The sequence below is a fragment of the Felis catus genome, chromosome D2 (assembly GCF_018350175.1).
Source record: "Felis catus isolate Fca126 chromosome D2, F.catus_Fca126_mat1.0, whole genome shotgun sequence".
Classification (NCBI taxonomy): Eukaryota; Metazoa; Chordata; class Mammalia; order Carnivora; family Felidae; genus Felis; species Felis catus.
In genome coordinates this window covers 17702361-17721056 of record NC_058378.1, presented here as the reverse complement: position 1 = coordinate 17721056, position 18696 = coordinate 17702361, and the positions used below count along the sequence as shown (strand labels likewise).

General features: G+C 54.1%; 1 protein-coding gene across 1 annotated transcript in view; it reads right to left on the bottom strand.

Annotated features, from left to right (window-relative positions):
• The window catches only part of CD2H1orf198 (chromosome D2 C1orf198 homolog), a 30789-nt gene extending 12315 nt beyond the window's left edge, over positions 1-18474 (bottom strand). The window contains exons 1-2 of the mRNA XM_023240426.2: positions 18094-18474; positions 3998-4048 (exon numbers count right to left, since the gene is read on the bottom strand). Coding sequence (XP_023096194.1) covers positions 3998-4048; positions 18094-18435 — 393 coding nt within the window. The 5' untranslated portion in view covers positions 18436-18474. The remainder of the gene's footprint in view (positions 1-3997; positions 4049-18093) is intronic.
• Positions 18475-18696: the final 222 nt, after the last annotated feature.

Below are 18696 nucleotides of genomic sequence, written 5' to 3'. Positions count from 1 at the left end.
GACCTCAAGCAGCACAGGAATCGGGCTGGGATGGGGGCACAGGGTGGCTCCAAACTGTCACTGGCAGTAAGGAGAGAAGGCAAGCAGAGCTACAGGCTGGAAGCAAGGGACTCCTCTAGGCACTGAACACCCTGATGGGATGCCCTTCTGTCCCGCCACGGGCGGGAGCCACCCGCAAGCCAAAAGGACTTGCGCTCCAATCTCTCTCCGTGGATTCAAGCCGCCTGCCAGTTACAGTGTTCTTCGAGCCCCTGCCCAAAACCCTGACCCAGAGCAAGAGCAGGGACACTGATCTCCCAGGGGCGAAAGAATTCAACGTGTGTGTACATCCTGGACCCAGAGCACACAGCACGCAGGAAGTGTGATATCATTCACGGATCTTTCAAAAATTCAGCACAAAGCCTCCTAAGTGCCTACTCTTCTTCCCAAGGAAGGGGCGGGAAGGCCTCCCTACTCTGGGAATGGTTTATATTGGCCCTCAGAGACCTTTTGATGCAGAAGGAAATCAACGAACCGATCCCCACCAGCCAACTTATCATCCCCAAATAGGCAATGCAAACTGGGAGGAGGACCAAGACGGACAGAAAGAAGCCAGACATCTGGGGCAGGGGGAGGGGTGCATGCTTTGAAGGGGGGTTGTCCCTAGAGCCCAGCAACCCAGCGCCAGGGCCTGACCTGCCTCTGCAGACATCTCCTCTAAATTCCCCAGCCCAGACCCACGGGGGAATGCCAAGAATCCTCTCTGCTCCCTGCCTCCCCTCTCTGGAGCATTCCAAGCACTGAGTTTCTTCCTCTCAAAAGATCAGTAGCATGAGAAAGGAATCCACCGAGGGGGGCCCACAGGCTGACAGATGGGTGGGAAAGATAACGGCCCCACTCACCCCCAGCTGGGGCGGGCAGTTCTCCCTCTGAGCCTCCCCTCCGTGCTGGAAGAGGGCAGAGAAACAGGGGCGCCAGGGCAGCTCAGTCTCAGAAGGACGCGCCCCAGGCAGGGAGGGCTGGGCTGGAAGACAAAGCAGGACTTGAACAAGGGGGTACTCTTCCACAGACCGTTCTGCACTTGGCCCCCAGCCCTCAAGGGCACTCCCGATCACAGCTGCGTTCCGCTGGGGCAGGGACTCCTGGCCCCCAAGCACAGGGCCAGCTCACTCTCCGTGGGTGGCACCCCCATGGGCTGGCCTAAACGGAGGAGCCCACACAGAGTTAACAACGATCGGTCAAGCTCCTGGCATTCTCAGTTCTGCCAACAGTCAAGACCCTCGGTCAGGCTGACCCTGGCCTCGGATGACATGACTGCCAGGCTAAGAAGTCAGAGCAGAGAAAGAGTTGGTGAGTGAACAAGGCCAACAGAAGAACGGCTGGGGGAGCCCTGCCCAGCCTGCTGAGCCCCAGAATCATAAGCAAATAAATGTCCGCTTTGGGCCATGGAGCTGTGGGGTAGTCTGTTATGCATCAACAGATAACTACTGAAGAGCAAGAGAACCCGCTGCTGGGCCCCGAATCCCACGCCTGGAGATCAGGGCCGCCTAAAACCACCTCCTGTTCGCAGCTCTCCAAAGAGGTTCTCACCAGCCCTCAGGGAGAGTGTGACGACGCCCGGAAAACAAGGAGGCAGGGCGCTCCAAGTTCAGGCCGGGTTGGTGAGTGGTGGCGCTTTCTAGAACTCAACGCTGACTTGTGCAAACAGAGTGGAGCCGAGCCTCTCTGCTCTCTGGAATGTTCTCTGCTTTGTCTCTACAAGGTTCTAACGCTAAACTCTGTAAGTCCAACTTCAAGAGATCAAACCAAAAGGTGAGGACCCCGAGTGAGCCCGCCCGTTGGTTACATAAGCTGGTTTTCTGCAAAGGGGGCGACACCGATTAACTTCCAGAGGCTTCTCAACTGACAAGGGGCCTGGGGGACCTGGCTGGCAGATGTGGACCCTCAGCACCAGCACAGGGTGTGATCTATGTGGGACAGTTAGCTGTCCTCGTTCTCGTTCACCTATGCCCCACACTGGCCCCGGTGGCTGAGCCCCATCTCGGCACCTGCTCCAACCACCGCCCATCCTTGTCCCAGACTGTCACTGCAGCAAGTTAATAACAGATGGAGTGTCCTGTCCCCAAAATAGCAGGTTCAGTAATATTTCACAAGGTAAATTCTTAATAGAGCTGATATTCTCATGGGGCATGAGACGGACGCAGAGCGTAGGCCGTCATCACTCTTTTGACCTCCGTGCCTTCGTCGCTGTGGTATCCTCAAACGTAGGACCCAGTCTGGGGAAGTCTGTGCTGCTTTCTGGGCTACTGCGTCCGAGGCTGCTTGGTCCCACCCTGCAGAGCGTCTATTTGTCTGTTACCGGTAGATATCACAGGCAGGGTTAGTGCTCCTCAGTTATTCACCAGGGAGCCCAAAAAGAAGACTGCGGCTCCTGGCTGAACGCCAACGTGACGATGCAGTCTCTACCCACCCACAGCTTCCCTGACAGTGTCACTAGACAGGGGATTCCTCGCTGGTTTCAGGAGCCACTGTGTTTCCAGGCTGCTCCTGGATGTCCTTCGACCGGGGTCCAGATCCCTAGGGAGACCCCAGCTTCCAGGCACACTGTTTTGCTTGCGCCGCCCTCTGCACAGACCTAGATTACTCATCTGCAGTGGAAATAAAACACGGGCACATGCTGGGTGCAGACGTGGGATGTTCAGGACCCCACGTAAAGGTGCGCTAAAGGCAGCGGGCATCCGCACCCACCAGGTGGACACGTGCACCTGCATTGACAACACGTATTTCCAAAACCGCCTCCCAGCTCTCACGTGAGGACCAGGTCGTGCACCTCCCCATCTGGGGACGGCTCAGGTCACACGGGGCCCACTCAGCAGCTCTGCCTGTAGGCAACAGCGCCCCCTGCCCTCGTCCGCCGGAACCCTGTCAAATGTTCCATTTTCAGACACAGGTCCCCCCACATGAGGGTTTCCCGGGTGTCTTGTGGACCCCCTCGCTGCCCTGCCCCGCTCTGACCCACCCTCTCCGCAGGCCCCTGCACGCCCATTTCCGCTGGGATGAGCAATGTGGGCCCAGCCAACAAGCCCCTGCAAGAACAGGCACTTCAGAGCCCTGATCTGACCTCAAGTCTGAGCCCCGTTCCAGGCACACTGCTGTCCTCGTCACCCCATTATGGGGAGAACCCTCTGACACGCAGCACTAAACGTTCTAGACTCTTGCTCGTTTTAGTTGGGTTACAGACACCTGCCTTTTGGTTGCTTGGCCCCCTACTAACGCACTTCTACCGGAGCAGCGAGGCAGGACGGGGGGGGGGGGGGGGGGGGGGGGATAGACAAAGTCAGTTAAGCTTGATGCCATGAATCAACTCTAGCAAGAATCATCATCTATCATCATCATCACCATCAAAGTGACCAAGGGACTAGGGATTAGCGATCCAAGCTGCACTGTACCGCTAACACCTGTCCATGTGTATCCACTGCCTCATCAACTTCACAGGCTTCCAGGAGTGTATGTCCTTTTTTCCTCCCCACCCGCCGTCCCCAGGACTGTCACGCCTCCAGGCAGACTCTTGCAGGCAATTTTGATAGATCTGCAGTCTCATCTCTGCCACTGTCCCTCTCCTGCCCCTACCCTGAGTTCATTTTAATAACGCCTGCCCCCCCTCAAAAGCTTCTCTCCAAGCTTTGCTTTACGGAGCGCCCCCACTAAGGTGCTGAGTATTGGTCAGCAGAGCCAGGAGCAGAGAAAGCCCCGGATGGGGCTGACTCTGCTTTCCCAGGACGGCCGGGGTCCTGGTCAAGGGGCGACCACTTCAATTCCATCACGATGCCCCCCCACAGGTTTCCTAGCTCATCTCCACGGTCTCCCCTCCTCTCCTTTTCCACCAGCAGGGGGGCATCACCTGCAGCAGGATGGTGGGGCCTCCGCCTTCTGAGTCCACCGAGAGCTACAAGAAAAATACACAACCATGCCATTCTTTTTCAAAAGGACAAACAAATCTAAATTTAATCCAACTTACCCTCGTTTCCCAGGAGAAAGGGGCAGAGTGCTCATCTTGCCAAGTTATGTCCTGAAATAAAAATGCGAGAATAAATCTGAAACCCAAACCCAAACATACCCCATGCAAACATCCACCCAAGGCCACAGGGTAAGTAAGACTTAGGACTCATCCCAACTCCTGGCTTGGAGCAAGCCTGACGTTTGGATGCTCTGCGTAGACTGCGCTGACCTTCTCAGTCTGGCCTCACCCTCACCTTTTTGGAGGTGGCCAGGCACGCCCCTCCCCCACCCAAAGGAGGCTCAGTGAATGAATGGGAGGGAGGCCCTGGGGGAGGGGGGGGGCAGAGGGGGAGGGAATCGATGATCGGGATGTGAGCAGAAAGGGGAAGGGGCTTTACAGACTTGAGCCTCAGCTCTAGGAGGACTAGACATTATGGGAAGATGAGGCAGCCTTCGGAGCCTCCGTTTCCTCATCTGGAAGAGGAGAATCACGCTTCCCTTGCAGGGCTGTTGTAACGATCAACATGGGAACAGAATGTCAGGCAATAACCCTCCAGCCAAAGCCAGTGCAGCTGAGCCTCCGTGCCCCCCCCCCCCATGTGCCCAGCAGAGATCTCGAAAGGGCCGACTGGCAACATCAATGAACATCCCCATTTAGTACAGGTGCCTACTGGTAAGGAGAGCTCTGAAGTCACCCCCACGTTCCCCAGCAGCACACGATGGAAAGCACCCTCCAGAACCGGAACTGAGAATCTGACCTCGGATCCAACGTGTTTTGCACACTGGCCTGAACAAATGAGGAGAACGTCGCCTTTTCCTGGCTACCCCCTCCGAGCCCCCAGCCGTCTTCCTGTGCTACCAAACGTCTCCTCTGTGCCTGCTTCCGCTGGGGATATTTTCGGAACCGAAAGTTGGGACACGCTGAAAATGGGTTAAAGTATTTTAAATTGGGACGGTCCTGGGGGCGCCTGGGTGGCTTAGTCGGCTGAGCATCCGGCTTCTGCTCAGGTCACGGTCTCACAGTTTGCGAGTTCGAGCCCCACAGCGGGCTCGCCACTGTCAGCCTGTCAGCACAGAGCCCGCTCCGTCTGTCCCTCTCCCGCTTGTGCTCTCCCCCAAAATAAATAAATATTAAAAAAAAAAAAATTGGGACGGCCCTTGCTTAAAGCACCCCCACTAAGAGAGGTGCTCCCACCCCCAGAGTTAGGCCATCAGGCTCTGTCCCCCTCTGGGTCTGCGGATGCCCTACTTTGGGAGCAGCGCTGTCCCCACCTTAGCCTCTGGGCCGGTTTGCATCGGCCCCATGAGCCTGGCTCTCAGGGCAAAAACTACTAATGAGCTAGAACGTGGGCCACTGCCCTGCCATTTGGAGCTCCAGCTAAACCCCAGGTTTACAAACTCAGTTTACAAACTCTTGTCCCTCCAAAAACGAAAGTGGGCCACCAGGAGGAATGGGAACCAACGGGCCTTTGTGACAAGAGAGAGGGGCTGCAGGCCTAGCTTCAGCGGCAGGGGATTCCTGCGTCCAGCCCAGCCTGTGTGTGCAGGGGGGTGGCTGGTGGACGGCACCGCCGAGCCAAAGGACCTGAAAGTCTCCCAAAGTCTATGAGCTCAGGAAGCTCTAAGCTCCTCCTAGAATAATAAAACAAGAAGGATTTTTTTCCTACGTGGGGAAAGTGAAGGAGGCTCGTGGCACTTACGTATCATTTATTCTGGATTTGGAGCTGTGGGGGCAAAGGAATGGGAAATCCACTGGCAAATGTGGTCCTTCCAACCCGAGGTGGGACAGCCCAGGGGGGCCGCCCCCGGGGACAGAGGAGGTGCGTGGAGATTAACTGCACAGGCAGAGCACAGAAGGGAGCAGACCCAGTGGCCAAGGGCATGCTGGAGCCGGACTCCCCTTATCATGGGCTATGACCTAGCCTTAAATATTAGCTACACGGCTGAGATCGGCCAAAATGAAAACACAGCTTTTGGCTTTGCAAGGAAAATGAGCGCAGACTCACAGGAGCACGGACTGAGCCGGGAGCCTGGTGAGCCAGCAGTCACCAGTGGCTGCAGCCCATGTGAGCTGAAATTCCAAGGGGGTCGAAGACAGAGAGGGGGGTCCCACCGTGAACCCTCCCCAACTTGGTGTCAGGTCAACAGTCTTTTGTTTGCGGCCAGCAAGAAACTCAGTCGAGGGGCAAATTCCTTAGATTTCTGCAATCCTGAGCTCATAAAAATACTAAAACGCCTGACAAGAATAAACACGCCGAGCACAAATGTTGCGGAAGCTCTGATGTCAGCCGAGGCCGCGCGCTCCAGCGCTGGGAAGAGGCTCCCCGGGCAGCTGGATGCAAAAGGGCCTCAGAACTGCAGAGTGGCGGTGCGGGCACACACAGTGTTCTCTTTTCTTCCAGTCCCGCGATGACCGGCAGGCAACCAAAACGTGGCCAGGCATGCGCTGGTGGATGCCCACACGTGCTTTCTGTAGGGGTTGCTTGCAAGGCGCCCCCGCCAGCCCTCCTGGTGCCCGAGACCGGAAACGATCGAAGCACCAAACCACGCCTGCCGCTTAGACCACGGGATGTCATGGAGTGGGGGCTCGGTCGTGGCCCAGAGTTACCCTCACAGTCGAATTCCTCTCCACGAGGGAGGTCTGTGCCAGAGACAGCGCCGCATCTCTCTGGAAACGACTTCCTCTCTGCAGCACGGCACGGGAAGAAGCCTAGAAGTCACTAGATCCCAAAAGAGCAGGGCAAAACGCAGAAGGGAAGCCACCGAGAGCCACAGGACACACAGCCCCTGGAAATTAACACGTGGGAGGCTCTGCTCTTCTCCACGTGGCTCCAAGGACTCCCGGATGCACAGACACCAACTAGTCTTTCCTCTGACATCTCAGAGGCCCTGATTCGCTCTTGCTGGAAAATATTCGCCCAACGTAATGTTCACCTCCCAATGGAGAAAGTACTTAAAAAAAAAAATAAATAAATAAAAAAGAATGTCTATTCTCCGCCCGTAGTACCAGAACGCATCTTTGCACAAAATCTCCGGCATTTACTTTACTGTTTGGGAAAAGAATGGAGGCCGGAGTGTTTTAAGATCTCTGTGGGGCCCCCCTTTCGGAGGCCACAGTCAGCCGTGGGCTGGAGTGGGCTCGCGCCAACCCACGCAAAAGTGGACTGTGAGAGGTTTAGGGATTTTTTAACCTGGTGTTAAACATAGCCATTATTGGGGCGCCTGGGTGGCTCAGTCGGTTAAGTGTCCGACTTCAGCTCAGGTCACGATCTCGCGGTCTGTGAGTTCGAGCCCCGCGTCAGGCTCTGGGCTGATGGCTCAGAGCCTGGAGCCTGCTTCCAATTCTGTGTCTCCCTCTCTCTCTGCCCCTCCCCCGTTCATGCTCTGTCTCTCTCTGTCTCAAAAATAACCGTTAAAAAAAAAAAAAAACATAGCCATTACTATTATTAAAAGAATTAGGGGCGCCTGGGTGGCTCAGTCGGTTAAGCATCCGACTTCGGCTCAGATCATGATCTCACGAAGCAGCCACTTGAACAGATGCTCGAACGCCAGTACGCACGGCCGAGTTACGCGCGTGGGAGCCAGAACGTGAAAACAACGCAAACGTCCGTCAACAGATGAACACACAAAATGGGACAAACACGTCTGGTAGCAGAATACTACTCAGCTTTCAAAAGGAAGGAAATTCTGAATCAGGCTACAACCTGGATGAACCCTGAAGACATTGCTAAATGAATGTGCCAGTCACCCAAGGGCAGATGTCATGCCAGCTATTTGAGGTACCCAGACGAGGCAAATTCACGGAGACAGGAAGGAGAATAGAGCTCACCAGGGGGGCAGCTGGAATGGGAAATCATTGTTTAAAGGATTCAAAGTTTCTTTTTTTTTTAATGTTTACTTATTTTGAGAGAGAGAGGCACAGAGAGAGAGAGAGGGAGAGAGAATCCCAAGCAGGCACCACCCTTTCAGTGCAGAGCCTGACGCAGGGCTCGATCCCACCCACTGTGAGATCATGATCTGAGTGGAAATCAAGAGTGACTCTTGGGGCGCCTGGGTGGCGCAGTCGGCTAAGCGTCCGACTTCAGCCAGGTCACGATCTCGCGGTCCGTGAGTTCGAGCCCCGCGTCGGGCTCTGGGCTGATGGCTCAGAGCCTGGAGCCTGTTTCCGATTCTGTCTCCCTCTCTCTCTGCCCCTCCCCCGTTCATGCTCTGTCTCTCTCTGTCCCAAAAATAAATAAACGTTGAAAAAAAATAAATAAATAAATAAATAAAAGAGTCACTCTTAACCGACTGAGCCGCCCAAGCAGCCCTGGATTCGGAGTTTCTGACGGGTGATGGTAAAGTTCTAGAAACAGAGAGTGCTAATGGCTGCACAGCAGTGCGGATATACTAAACGTATACTTAAAAATGGTTAGAAGCGTCCATTTTATGTTATGTATATTCTCCCACAATAAAGAGATCTGAAAAGGCTACGTACTGGATGAGTCCAACTGTATGCGTTCTGGAAAAGGCAAAATCACAAAGACAGTAAAAAGATCTGTGGTTGCTGGAGTTCGAGAGAGGGCAGAGCGCAGAGGATTTAGGAGCAATGAAAACACTTGATACCATATACTGTAGTGATGGATCCTGTTCTCAAAACCTACAGAATGTGCCCCATCAAGAATAAACCCCAATGTCAACCACACGCTTTGGGCAACGACGATGTGTCGAGTAGGCTCATCCACTGTAAAAAACGTTCCACTCTGGCGGCCGATGTTGACAGTGGGGGAGGCTGTGCACGTGTGGAGGGAGGGGTTTTCCACTCGTTTTGCTAAGAACCTATCTCTAAAAAATAAAATCTGTTTTTCAAAAAAAAAGTCCCCCCTGGAAAAAAAAACCCTACAAAAGTCAAGAATGCTCAAAACTCAGCACTTCCTAATTAATTACCGTGGTGCCTCTGGCTACTACCTAAGGTCTTCGGGTTAAAAGTCGTGGTCAGAGAATGATTTCTCTGTAAAAGTCATGACTATTCTAAAATTATTCCGGAATGAGAAACTCTGGACTTAAAATTGACTTCAAGTATGGTGAAATTTTACAAATATCAACCTTTCCTCTTAATGAACCAGGTTAGACACGACTGAGCATTTATTCTTTTGTAACTTTCTTTCCGCTTTCAGGGCCAGCGAATTTTATCGTTGCGTCTCAAGCGTGTGGGGCCGATGGCACCTGTGGACAGCACTGTCTGCGCTGGGTGTCCCTTAGGTCCTCTACAGGCCCACCCTAAGAAGGAGGCCGACCCGGAGGCATGGGCTATCTGAGGTGGCCTCTGACCTCCCACCGCACAAGGCCAGGCCACTAGGGGCCAGCAGACAGGAAGCCGCACCTTTCCTGGAACATCTGAAAAACCGTTTCTGAGACCCTGCAGCACTTGGGAGGTCTAGGCTACACCCTGGGCCTCTCTGAAGGCTGGGGGCCTGTCTGCCACCTTGGCCCGAACAAACTGCACCCTCTCTGTGGCAGGCACACCTGTCCCAGGTATTCGATGGGAATGGCTCCTTCCCACGTGCCTGGGGTTCACGCAGGCACTGATCACAGACACCAGACTCCAGACGCTCTCGAGGGGGCCTGTACCCCAGCCGTTCCCGGGCCTGACTGTAAATTGGCGTCCCCTAGGGTGCTGTTACAACCGGCAGAACCTGTAGGTCCCATCTGCCCCAGTTTTACAACGCTAACAACTCCCTACTTCTAATGTCGTTGTTCCACGGGGCAGCTTTACCTGGTTCCGCTCACCGTGAGACGCCAGGCTCCCCGCACATTGTGAGCACTTGGCCACAGGGCCACCCCAGGCTGCCTGCGCCTGCGGACCTCCGGGGCACAGGGGCCCGCCTCTGTCTGCCCAGTCCACACCACGGGCAGTGGTGCCCTCAGTCACTACTGCTAGGTGGCTCTCATCATCCCCAGACAGGACCTCCTCCCAAACCCACCCAGGGTTCAAGCTGCTCTCACGAGAAGCCCGGGGCTTCTGGGCCAGCTCTCTCCCATCCTACTCTGGAGCAAGGCGAGACCAGGGCTCTGCGCATTAGTATAATCACCCGAGGCAAATGAACAGTCTCCTGATATGCTGCAAGGCTCCAGCATAATGCAATTCGCATTTGAAAACATTCATTCCCTTATTCCTCCATACGCATTCAAAGATGACCTACGAAACGAGTGCAGCTGCATTTCTAACGACGCTGTTGCATACCTACAAGAAGTATGCAACCGTTTACGGACGAAACACTCTCATCTGCTGGAGTCAGAACGTCCTCAGAACGTAGGAATACGGTGCACAGTTGGCTAAATTTCAGTGCCGACGGGAGTTAGAATCCCAACCACCGAGCATCCCAGAAATAGACGTGCTCCTTGAGTAATTCAGAAGCAGTGTCAGGATCCTGGAACATGGCAAGGTGCTCACTGGAACCACACATCGTCACTGTGCTCCTGAAGTCCCTAAATTAGAGGAGATTCTGGTTGACAGATGGTGGCACCTTGACTTAAAGGTAAAAAATTTAAACTGTGAGACACCACAGGTCGGACAAATCAGGCTCAGCCGGCAGAGCCTGGAGAAGGGGACAGAAACTCCCCTCTGTCGCTGACTGTCGCGGCCCTCTAGTGATGTCACGTGGTCTGGGCTTCCCGGCACATCCAGCACGGAGCACATTGTCCCTGGGGAGCTGTTCCGTGTCAGCAGCAGCACGGTAGAAGCGGGTGAGACAATCCCTCTCCGTGGTATGCAACCAGACAAGTTGAAAACCTACATCCGCACAGAAACCGGCACGCGGATGTTTAGAGCAGCTTCACTCGTAATTTCCAAGACTTGGGAAGCAACGGAGATGTCCCTCAGCAGGTGCATGATAAATACACCGCGGTTCCCCCAGACAATGGTTTGTTATTCGGCGCTACAAAGAAATGAGCTATCAAGCTGTGAAAGGGCCTGCGACGCATATTACTCGATGACAGAAGCCAATCTGAAAATGCTACAGACTCTCTGGCTCCCACTACCTGACATTCTGGAAAAGGCCAAACTATGGAGACAGGACCGAGAGCGGGGCTTGGGGATGGGAGGGACAACCAGGCGGAGCACAGGATGTTTAGGGCGGTAAACTATGCCGTATGATGGCTACGTGTTGTCATACGTTTGGCTTGACCCATTGAACGCTCGCAAGAGTCAGCCCCAATGTGAACTACTGACTCTGGTGGATGCTGATGCATCAGTGCGGGTTCATCCAAAGTAACAGGTGCACCACTCTGAGCGGGGCTGTTGCGGGGGGGTGCGGGTGCTGTGTGTACGTGGGGGCAAGGAGAACACAAGAAATCTCTGTACTTTCTGCTCAGTTTTGCTCTCAACCTAAAACTGCTCTAGAAAACAAAGTTTACTTTAAAAAAAAAAAAAAAGACAGGGGAGTGAGGAAGAAGAATGATTAAAATATGCCCTTTTTTTCAACCAACGGCTTCTTTTTAGGGACCATTATTTATCTATTTATGGAATCGATGCTTTTCCCTCTGACTTGTCATATATTTAACTCTGCTGAGATAGGAGGGTTTCCATAAACGCAAGGACAAAACTTCAGTCCCCACAACGGAAAGGCAGCTAGGACTGAACTAGTGGGCAGGTTCCACAGGGAACACAAAGTCAGACACGAAAGCTGGGTGCCACGGTGGTAATGCGAGCAGGGGGAGGTGGAAGAGAGCTTGAAGGCAACAGACAGAAAGGTCCAGGGGCACCTGGGTGGCTCAGTGTGTTCAGCATCCGACTTCGGCTCAAGTCATCATCTCATGGTTCCTGAGTTCGAGCCCGGTGTCGGGTTCTCTGCTGTCAGCACAGAGCCTGCTTCAGATCCTGTGTCTCCCTCTCTCTCTGCCCCTCCCCAGTTTGTTCTCGCTGTCTCTCAAAAATAAATAAACATTAAAACATTTAAAAAAAAAAAAAAAAGACAGGTCTGGTCTTTATTATTTAAAAAAAAAAAAAAAAAAAAGGATTTTCTTCTCCAGAATTAAGGGACTCTTGAGAGTGTGAAAATGACTCCTGTCAATGAGACGGGACTCCAGACCTGCCCACATGCTTCCCAGCTCTGCCCCACCCCTTCCCTGCACACCCTCCCACAGGAGCCAGGGAGAGGACCACAGGCTCCCTTAGCTCCCAGGGCCCACCTGCTCAGTACCCTTCCTCTCCTACGTGGGGTAGCAGGCCAGGTGCTAATCCCGGCAAAGAACCTTCCCAAGGGGGAAGTGTGAGGCGGAGGCCCAGCAGCCTCCCCCTCGCGGCCCAGGAAACGGATCTGAACTCAGGGCCACATTCTCAACTCCTGTCCAGAGCCGGGGCACAGAAACCCAGGTCCCAGGATGCGAAAAGCCACGTGGACCCTGTCATCTTTTCTAAAAAATGCCTGGCTCTACCAGACAGAAGGTGGGAATCGTAATTACACATTCCACCTTCCTTAAAGAACAAATCCCAAATACTGAGAAAGCAACTCTCAGATTTCCCCCTTATTTTTTTAGTTTCTTATTTTTTATTTTCTGCCAAAGGCTGAAACAAGAAAAGACCAAACTGCTCCAGGGGAAGGGTCAGAGGGGTCCATGCACATTACGGGTCCGGTGTCAGGCCATCACGTATCCAACCTCAAACCTGATGAAGGTGTTAATACTTGAGGAAAGTTCTAGAAGGACACTACCAACTGCTTCACAAGGCTGCTCCTGCATGGTTTGGATTTCTTAACAGTAACGTACAGGTACACGATTTTATGTATTTTGTAACAATTTAATTAGTTAATTTTTTAAAAGACACAAGCAAGGGGTGCCTGGCTGGCTCCGTCAGCAGAGTGTGTTGTGTGGCTCTTGATCTAAGGGTCATTGAGTTCGGGCCCTAAGTTGGGTATCGCGGTTACTAAGAAAAATAAATACACTTAACAAAAAAAAAAGAAAAAACCTAGGCTGGCCAGCCTGGACCCTGAGGAGGAGGAAAAAGCCCCGAGGACGCTGAGCACAGACAGCAGCTTCGCCAGGTTTGCCGAACCGGGATATTCCATGCTGACCCCCTGGCCTCGGAGGCCCACCCGCAATCACTTCTGGGAAAGGCTGGGAGCAAGAGCGAGAGGGGTGGGAGAGGGGGGGTTGGCAAGGCATGGACCCCCAGAGGCCCGAGAAGTGCAGGCCGTGCAGAGGGTGTCAAGGGAGTCAGGGAGGCCAAGGCTCAGCCCCAGAAACGGAGGTGAAGGCGGAGGGGGGCGAGGGGGCAGCCAGCCAGCCCCCAGATCCCTGCGGGAGGGGGCCAGAGGCGGGTGCCCAGGAGGGACACTTCCTTCCCACAGCGGCTGGTCTTGCTCAGCTGTTCGAGAGGGGGTGGCGCTGTGTGGCTCCAGGGCCCTAAACCTCTGTGTTCTCCAACGTGCAAAATCCAGATCAGGGTCGTGGGGGGCTGGCACACGGCAACAGCCTTCCTACCCAGCTTCACCTACTTTACGCGAGGCGGGAGGCACAAGTGGGTCTGGGAAAAGTCAACACACCAAATTTCCAGGCTTACCTGCTGGGTCCCTGTGTGGAGCCTAGAACGTGACCCAGATCCTGCGAGACGGGTGGCAAGGGGTTTGGGAGTGGTCGCAAACGTTCAGCTTTGGGGTTTTTTTTTCTCCCCCCTACTTGATAACGGGAAGCAGCAGAAGCAGACTGAGTGATCTCGAAAACCTTCTAAAACGAAGACCTTCTCATCTCCCAGAGTAAGCCATTCCCCAGACTTTACTGCTAAAGGGTGGCAGGGGAAGTCGGACTGCGAAAGGCATCCGCTTGCAAACACGCCTTACCGTTCATACCACGTACGGGACCAGAAGGGCATGTCCAAGCATCTATGTCGCTCCAAGCCAGGACTGCCACTCATTTCATGGAGGGAGACCTACGCCCTGAGCAGGGGTCGCCTTGCTGGTGACATGGCCGGAATGGAAGCCAGGTCTGGGGACACTCTGCTTCTTTTGCTAGGAGAGACGTATGCCGCCAGCAGGAGCTCCAGATTCTCTGACAGGAGATGCTTGGGGACAGGATGGGGGGCGGGAGGGGCTGGCAGCCTTGTGTGGAAACTGTGCGAAGATCGTATGTCCGAGGGGGGAGTCTTTAAAGGAGGTGGTGAAAATTACGGGCAGCCTAAGCAGTCCTAAAGCCAGAGGGCCTCTCGTTTCTAACGTAATAGGCTGAGAAACATTTGCCGAATTGAGTCCCAAGGGAAGTAAAAACTGAAAACTGACGGGTCCCCTCCTGGCCAATGCACAAAGGCAGCCAATCTCCTCCTGCACCAGGCTGGTCATCCTGGCAAGGGGAGGGGGATCTGAGCCCTGGTCTTCTCTCTGTACAGACAGCGAGGGTAAAAATGAACACAGATGCCACAGTGCTGAGCAGTCCTACACAGAGCAGTCCCCCCTGACCATACTCGTGGCCACCAGAATCGATGGCCATCATTATGCAATCAGGTTTCAGAGCGCCTGGGTGGCTCAGTCACTTAAGCGTCTGACTTCGGCTCAGGTCATGATCTCACGGTTCCTGAGTTCCGGCCTCATGTCAGGCTCTGTGCTGACAGCTCAGAGCCTGGAGCCTGCTTCGGAGTCTGTGTCTCCCTCTCTCTCTGTCCCTCCCCTGTTTACGCTCTGTTGTGTGCTCTCTCAAAAATAAATGAACATTAAAAAAAAATGTGTGTATATAAATATCTATCTATATATATATATTTATACACACACACACACAATCAGGTTTCTAATGACTAGATGCTGGTCACATATGACTTAAAATGTGAGATACAAAAATGTTACTGGCAACGGGGGACAGGGTATTCAGAGAAACAGGTGATGTCTTTGCCTTTTAGGGTAGCTGAAAGGGCGGGGTGGCACAATCTGAGGCCGATGTCACTGCCGATCCAGAGACAGGCCACATCATGGCCAGGCTGTGGACAGAGCAAATCAAAGCTTCAAATACGTGCCCCAAAGCACAGCACCAGAGCCCCCCAGGACAGAGCTCCCTCTCACGTGGACAACTCTGACTGGGCAACCCCGACTGGACTACCCCAGGCTTAGCAGCAGGAAGAATATGTTTATTTCATAATAATGATTTTTGTAAGTGGAAACAGAGACTGGCTAATACAGTTGCCTCTTGAACAGCACCGGGGTTAGGGACACCTGTGCAGTTAAAAATCCACATGTGATCTTCCAACTCCCCCAAAACTTAACTAATAGCTTACTATCGACCAGAAGCCTTGCCGATCACATCAGCAGTCGATTAACACGTATTTCGTGAGTTATGTGTGTTTACCGTATTCTTCCAAGAAAGTAAGAGAAAAGAAAATGTTATACAGAAACTCATAAGGAAGAGAAGACACATTTACAGGACTGTGCTGATCAGGAAAAAAATCTGCATATAAATGGACCCACGTGCTTCAAACCCATGTTGGTCAAGGGTCAATGGCATTCTCACCGTCTTGTAAGCCCACAGGCCCTTCGTGGGCATTCACTCTCTTCTCATCCTGTTAATGTCACTCCCATCGCAAAGGCGAGAACGCTGAAGCTCAGAGAGGTCTGTGATTTCACCCCAGTCAAAAAGCTGGGGGAGCCAAAACTCAAGACTGACTGCAAAGCCCAGAGTCCTCCTACTTCAGCCTTAGGAAAGGGCCTCAAAAGCCAGGAGGCCGGTGATCTTTCGCTGAAGTACTAAAAATAGTCCCTGCTCATCGTCTAGGGTCAGACAGTGGCTCCAGAGAGAGCTGATTCACTCAAAGCACCCAGCCATCAGAGGTCTGTCTGAAGATGTGGGGCAGGGAGTGCGGGGGCGGGGGGGGGGGGAGGAGGGGGGGGGTTAAGAGGGTAGGACGCTGGAGGGCCCTGGAGAGCATTCTCCCCCATTCCATGATTGGCTACCGAGGCCCCTGGGACACCAGAAGACAGATCAAGTGGGAAGGGACAGAGTGCCCTACTCACTCTGGTTTAGGGCCCTTCTGGACAAACCTGGGTCACCTATTTAGGTCACTCTGCCTGGCAGCCTACCCACGGTCACTCCCCACCCCCTGTCTCCATCCATCGTCCCTTGTGTCTAGGAGCCAGCCCTCTCCATGAACAGCTCTCCTCCTGGACCACCAACTAGTCTGGGGCCAACCTCCTGCCAGGTCTCGGGAAATGCATTTTAAACCCCCTAGTCCCATTAATCCACACAGCCACCACAAGCAAAAAATACCCCACAGGCAATGTTCCTAAGTACCCCTCCTCTAATTCGGTGTCTTCTGTCTCTCTGCCCATCTGCGCTAAAGTTGGTCAGAGCCATGTCAGGGCACGTTCCCAGCCCGTTTTGTAAAGCTGAGTTCAAGTGCGAAAAGCAGGGCAGGTTTGCTCCTGGAGAGGCGTGCAGGTCCCACACTGAACAGTTCCATTTGCTTTTAAGTCACACTGGGTTTACAGACTCAGAAACAGCTCAGTCTGGTACCCAGTTAAGGAACTGGAGCACAAAATGAACTTGGCCACATCTTTCCTTATCAGTGATACTGAGCCCTTATATGGCAAGGGCCTTTTAATGATGAGCAGGCATGCGGGTATTCTTAGCCGGATGCCAAGCTAAGGGAAAAATGACAGTCACTCTCCAACATCTGTTAAATACTTACAAGTTTACTTCCTCTCATGTGTACTTACTCATGACTTTTCCAAAGAGGGAATGCATGTTTTTTCATCGCTCGAACCTCAGCACACACACTTGCAAACATTTGCATACACAGGCGGATTTTCACACGGAAAATGTTTCAGCTCTCAAATACATTTTGAACCTATATTTTCATGGCTCCAGTTTACCACACCCTTGTTTTTCCTGGCAAAGCCTTCAGAGTTTCAAGTGCAATGGAGAACTTTTCTTTGAATTCAGTCAGAAGAAGGCAGTGGTGCCAGCGCATTTCACACATCCCTCACATGTAAGTGGGTTTATGACCGCAAACATTTTGTACTAATAAATGTCTCAGCACACCCAAGTCTGAAAATCAGATTTAGAACTCGCCGTCCTTTCCTTCCCCAATCCACGACACCCTCCGAAAAAGTTGCCAAGCGCAGCACCCCTCCTTGAGGCTCGCAGCCTTAACAAATGCGGGTTTCATTTGTATACTTCTTTTTATACTTCTTGCTCCTTTGACTTCCCCCTTCATGGTAAAAGTTCAGTGTGAAAGGCCAGCCAGCCACAGTGCAAATTCTAATGGCACCAAAGAGGCTTCAGTGAAACAAAGAAAGAGAAGAAGAAGAAAAGAAAAAGACCAAGTTTCCAAGCGGCACTGAACACCCAGGCCTCCGTGACTAAGAAGGGGGCATCCCTGAGTTTTTTCCTGTACGGTTTACAGTGTTTCTCTCCTCTAAAAGTGTGGGCACAGTGTCCAGATCAGAGATGCAGACATGCCCTTATATGTAGCAAAGGCTTGCTGGAGCCCATTTAAACTCATCCCTTAGCTTCTTGATGGAAAAACGGGGCTCTGTGCTCACCCCAAACCAAAGCTGCACAGCTTGCTCACCCGGAAAACATTTTAGGGAAACATCTTCGGTTTTGCCTCCTAACCCTGGAAGGCACCTCTTCCTTCTCCTTATTTTGCTTGACAATTTCACCTGCCCCATACAGCTCATCACAAATATTAACATTAATACATATAACTTTCCGAGTGCCTTCCCTGGCAGGCACGGGGTAGGTATCATTATCCTGGCTTACACCAGGAAGGGGGGTGGGGACTGAGGCTCTAGGAGGTTAAGTCACCCATGGCCATACAGCCAAGTAGCAAAGTGGATCAGAACTCAGGCTTGGCTGGCTGAAAATTCCTTGCCGTTTCCACTGTGGTCCGCCTCGCTTAAGAGCAGCCGCCTATGGCTCGGAGAAGTCTCTGGATCCGGTGAGGCCCAGCAGAGCAAGTCTAGATGGAGGGTCTTTAAAGACCCCCTCCTCACGGCGATTCTCAAACTCCCCCTGGGGAGCCCCTAGCCCCGCGCCCCCGGCCCTGGGACGCCCCTCGCGCCCACTCCCATCTCCGCGCCTTCTTGCCAGCCCGGACCCCCGCGACCTGCAGGGGCCACGAGGGGAGGGGAGAGGGTCCCCGGCCCCGCCCGCACCTACCTCGTCCCCGAAGCGCACCACCTTCTGGCCCGTGGGCCCGCGCAGGCCGGGGAAGCGCGCCAGCTCCTCGGAGTCCCCGGGGTCCCCGGGGGCGCGGGGTGCCGGGGCGCCCGGCCCCACCAGGCACCGGTCGATGATCTCGTCCTGCTGCGCGGGCGGCAGCCGCGCCCACTCGGGCCCGTACTTCTCGCGGATCTTCTCCTTGTCCTGCATGATCTTCCTGGCCATGGGGCTCAGCGACGAGAAGTAGGTGAAGCGCTTCCGCTCCCGGTCGTCCAGAGGCCGGTTCCCGCTCATGACCGCCGAGCGCGAGGCCGCGATCGCCGCCGCCATCGACGCCATGCCCGGCCTGCCCGCCGCTCCCCCCACCCGCGCCCCTCCCGGCGCCGCGCCGCCCCCGCAGCCCGGAGCCCCGCCCCGCGAGCCCCGCCCCCTCCCCGCCCGCTAGCGCGGCGCCCTTCCGCCCCCAGCCCCGCCCCCGCGCCCGCCCGACCCGGGAACCCCGCGGCCCCGGGAATCGCCCTCCGCGCCCGCACCCCCGGGGACGCCGCCCTCCCGCACACCCGACAGGACCCTGCCGCCCGAGCCCGGCCACCCCCGGGA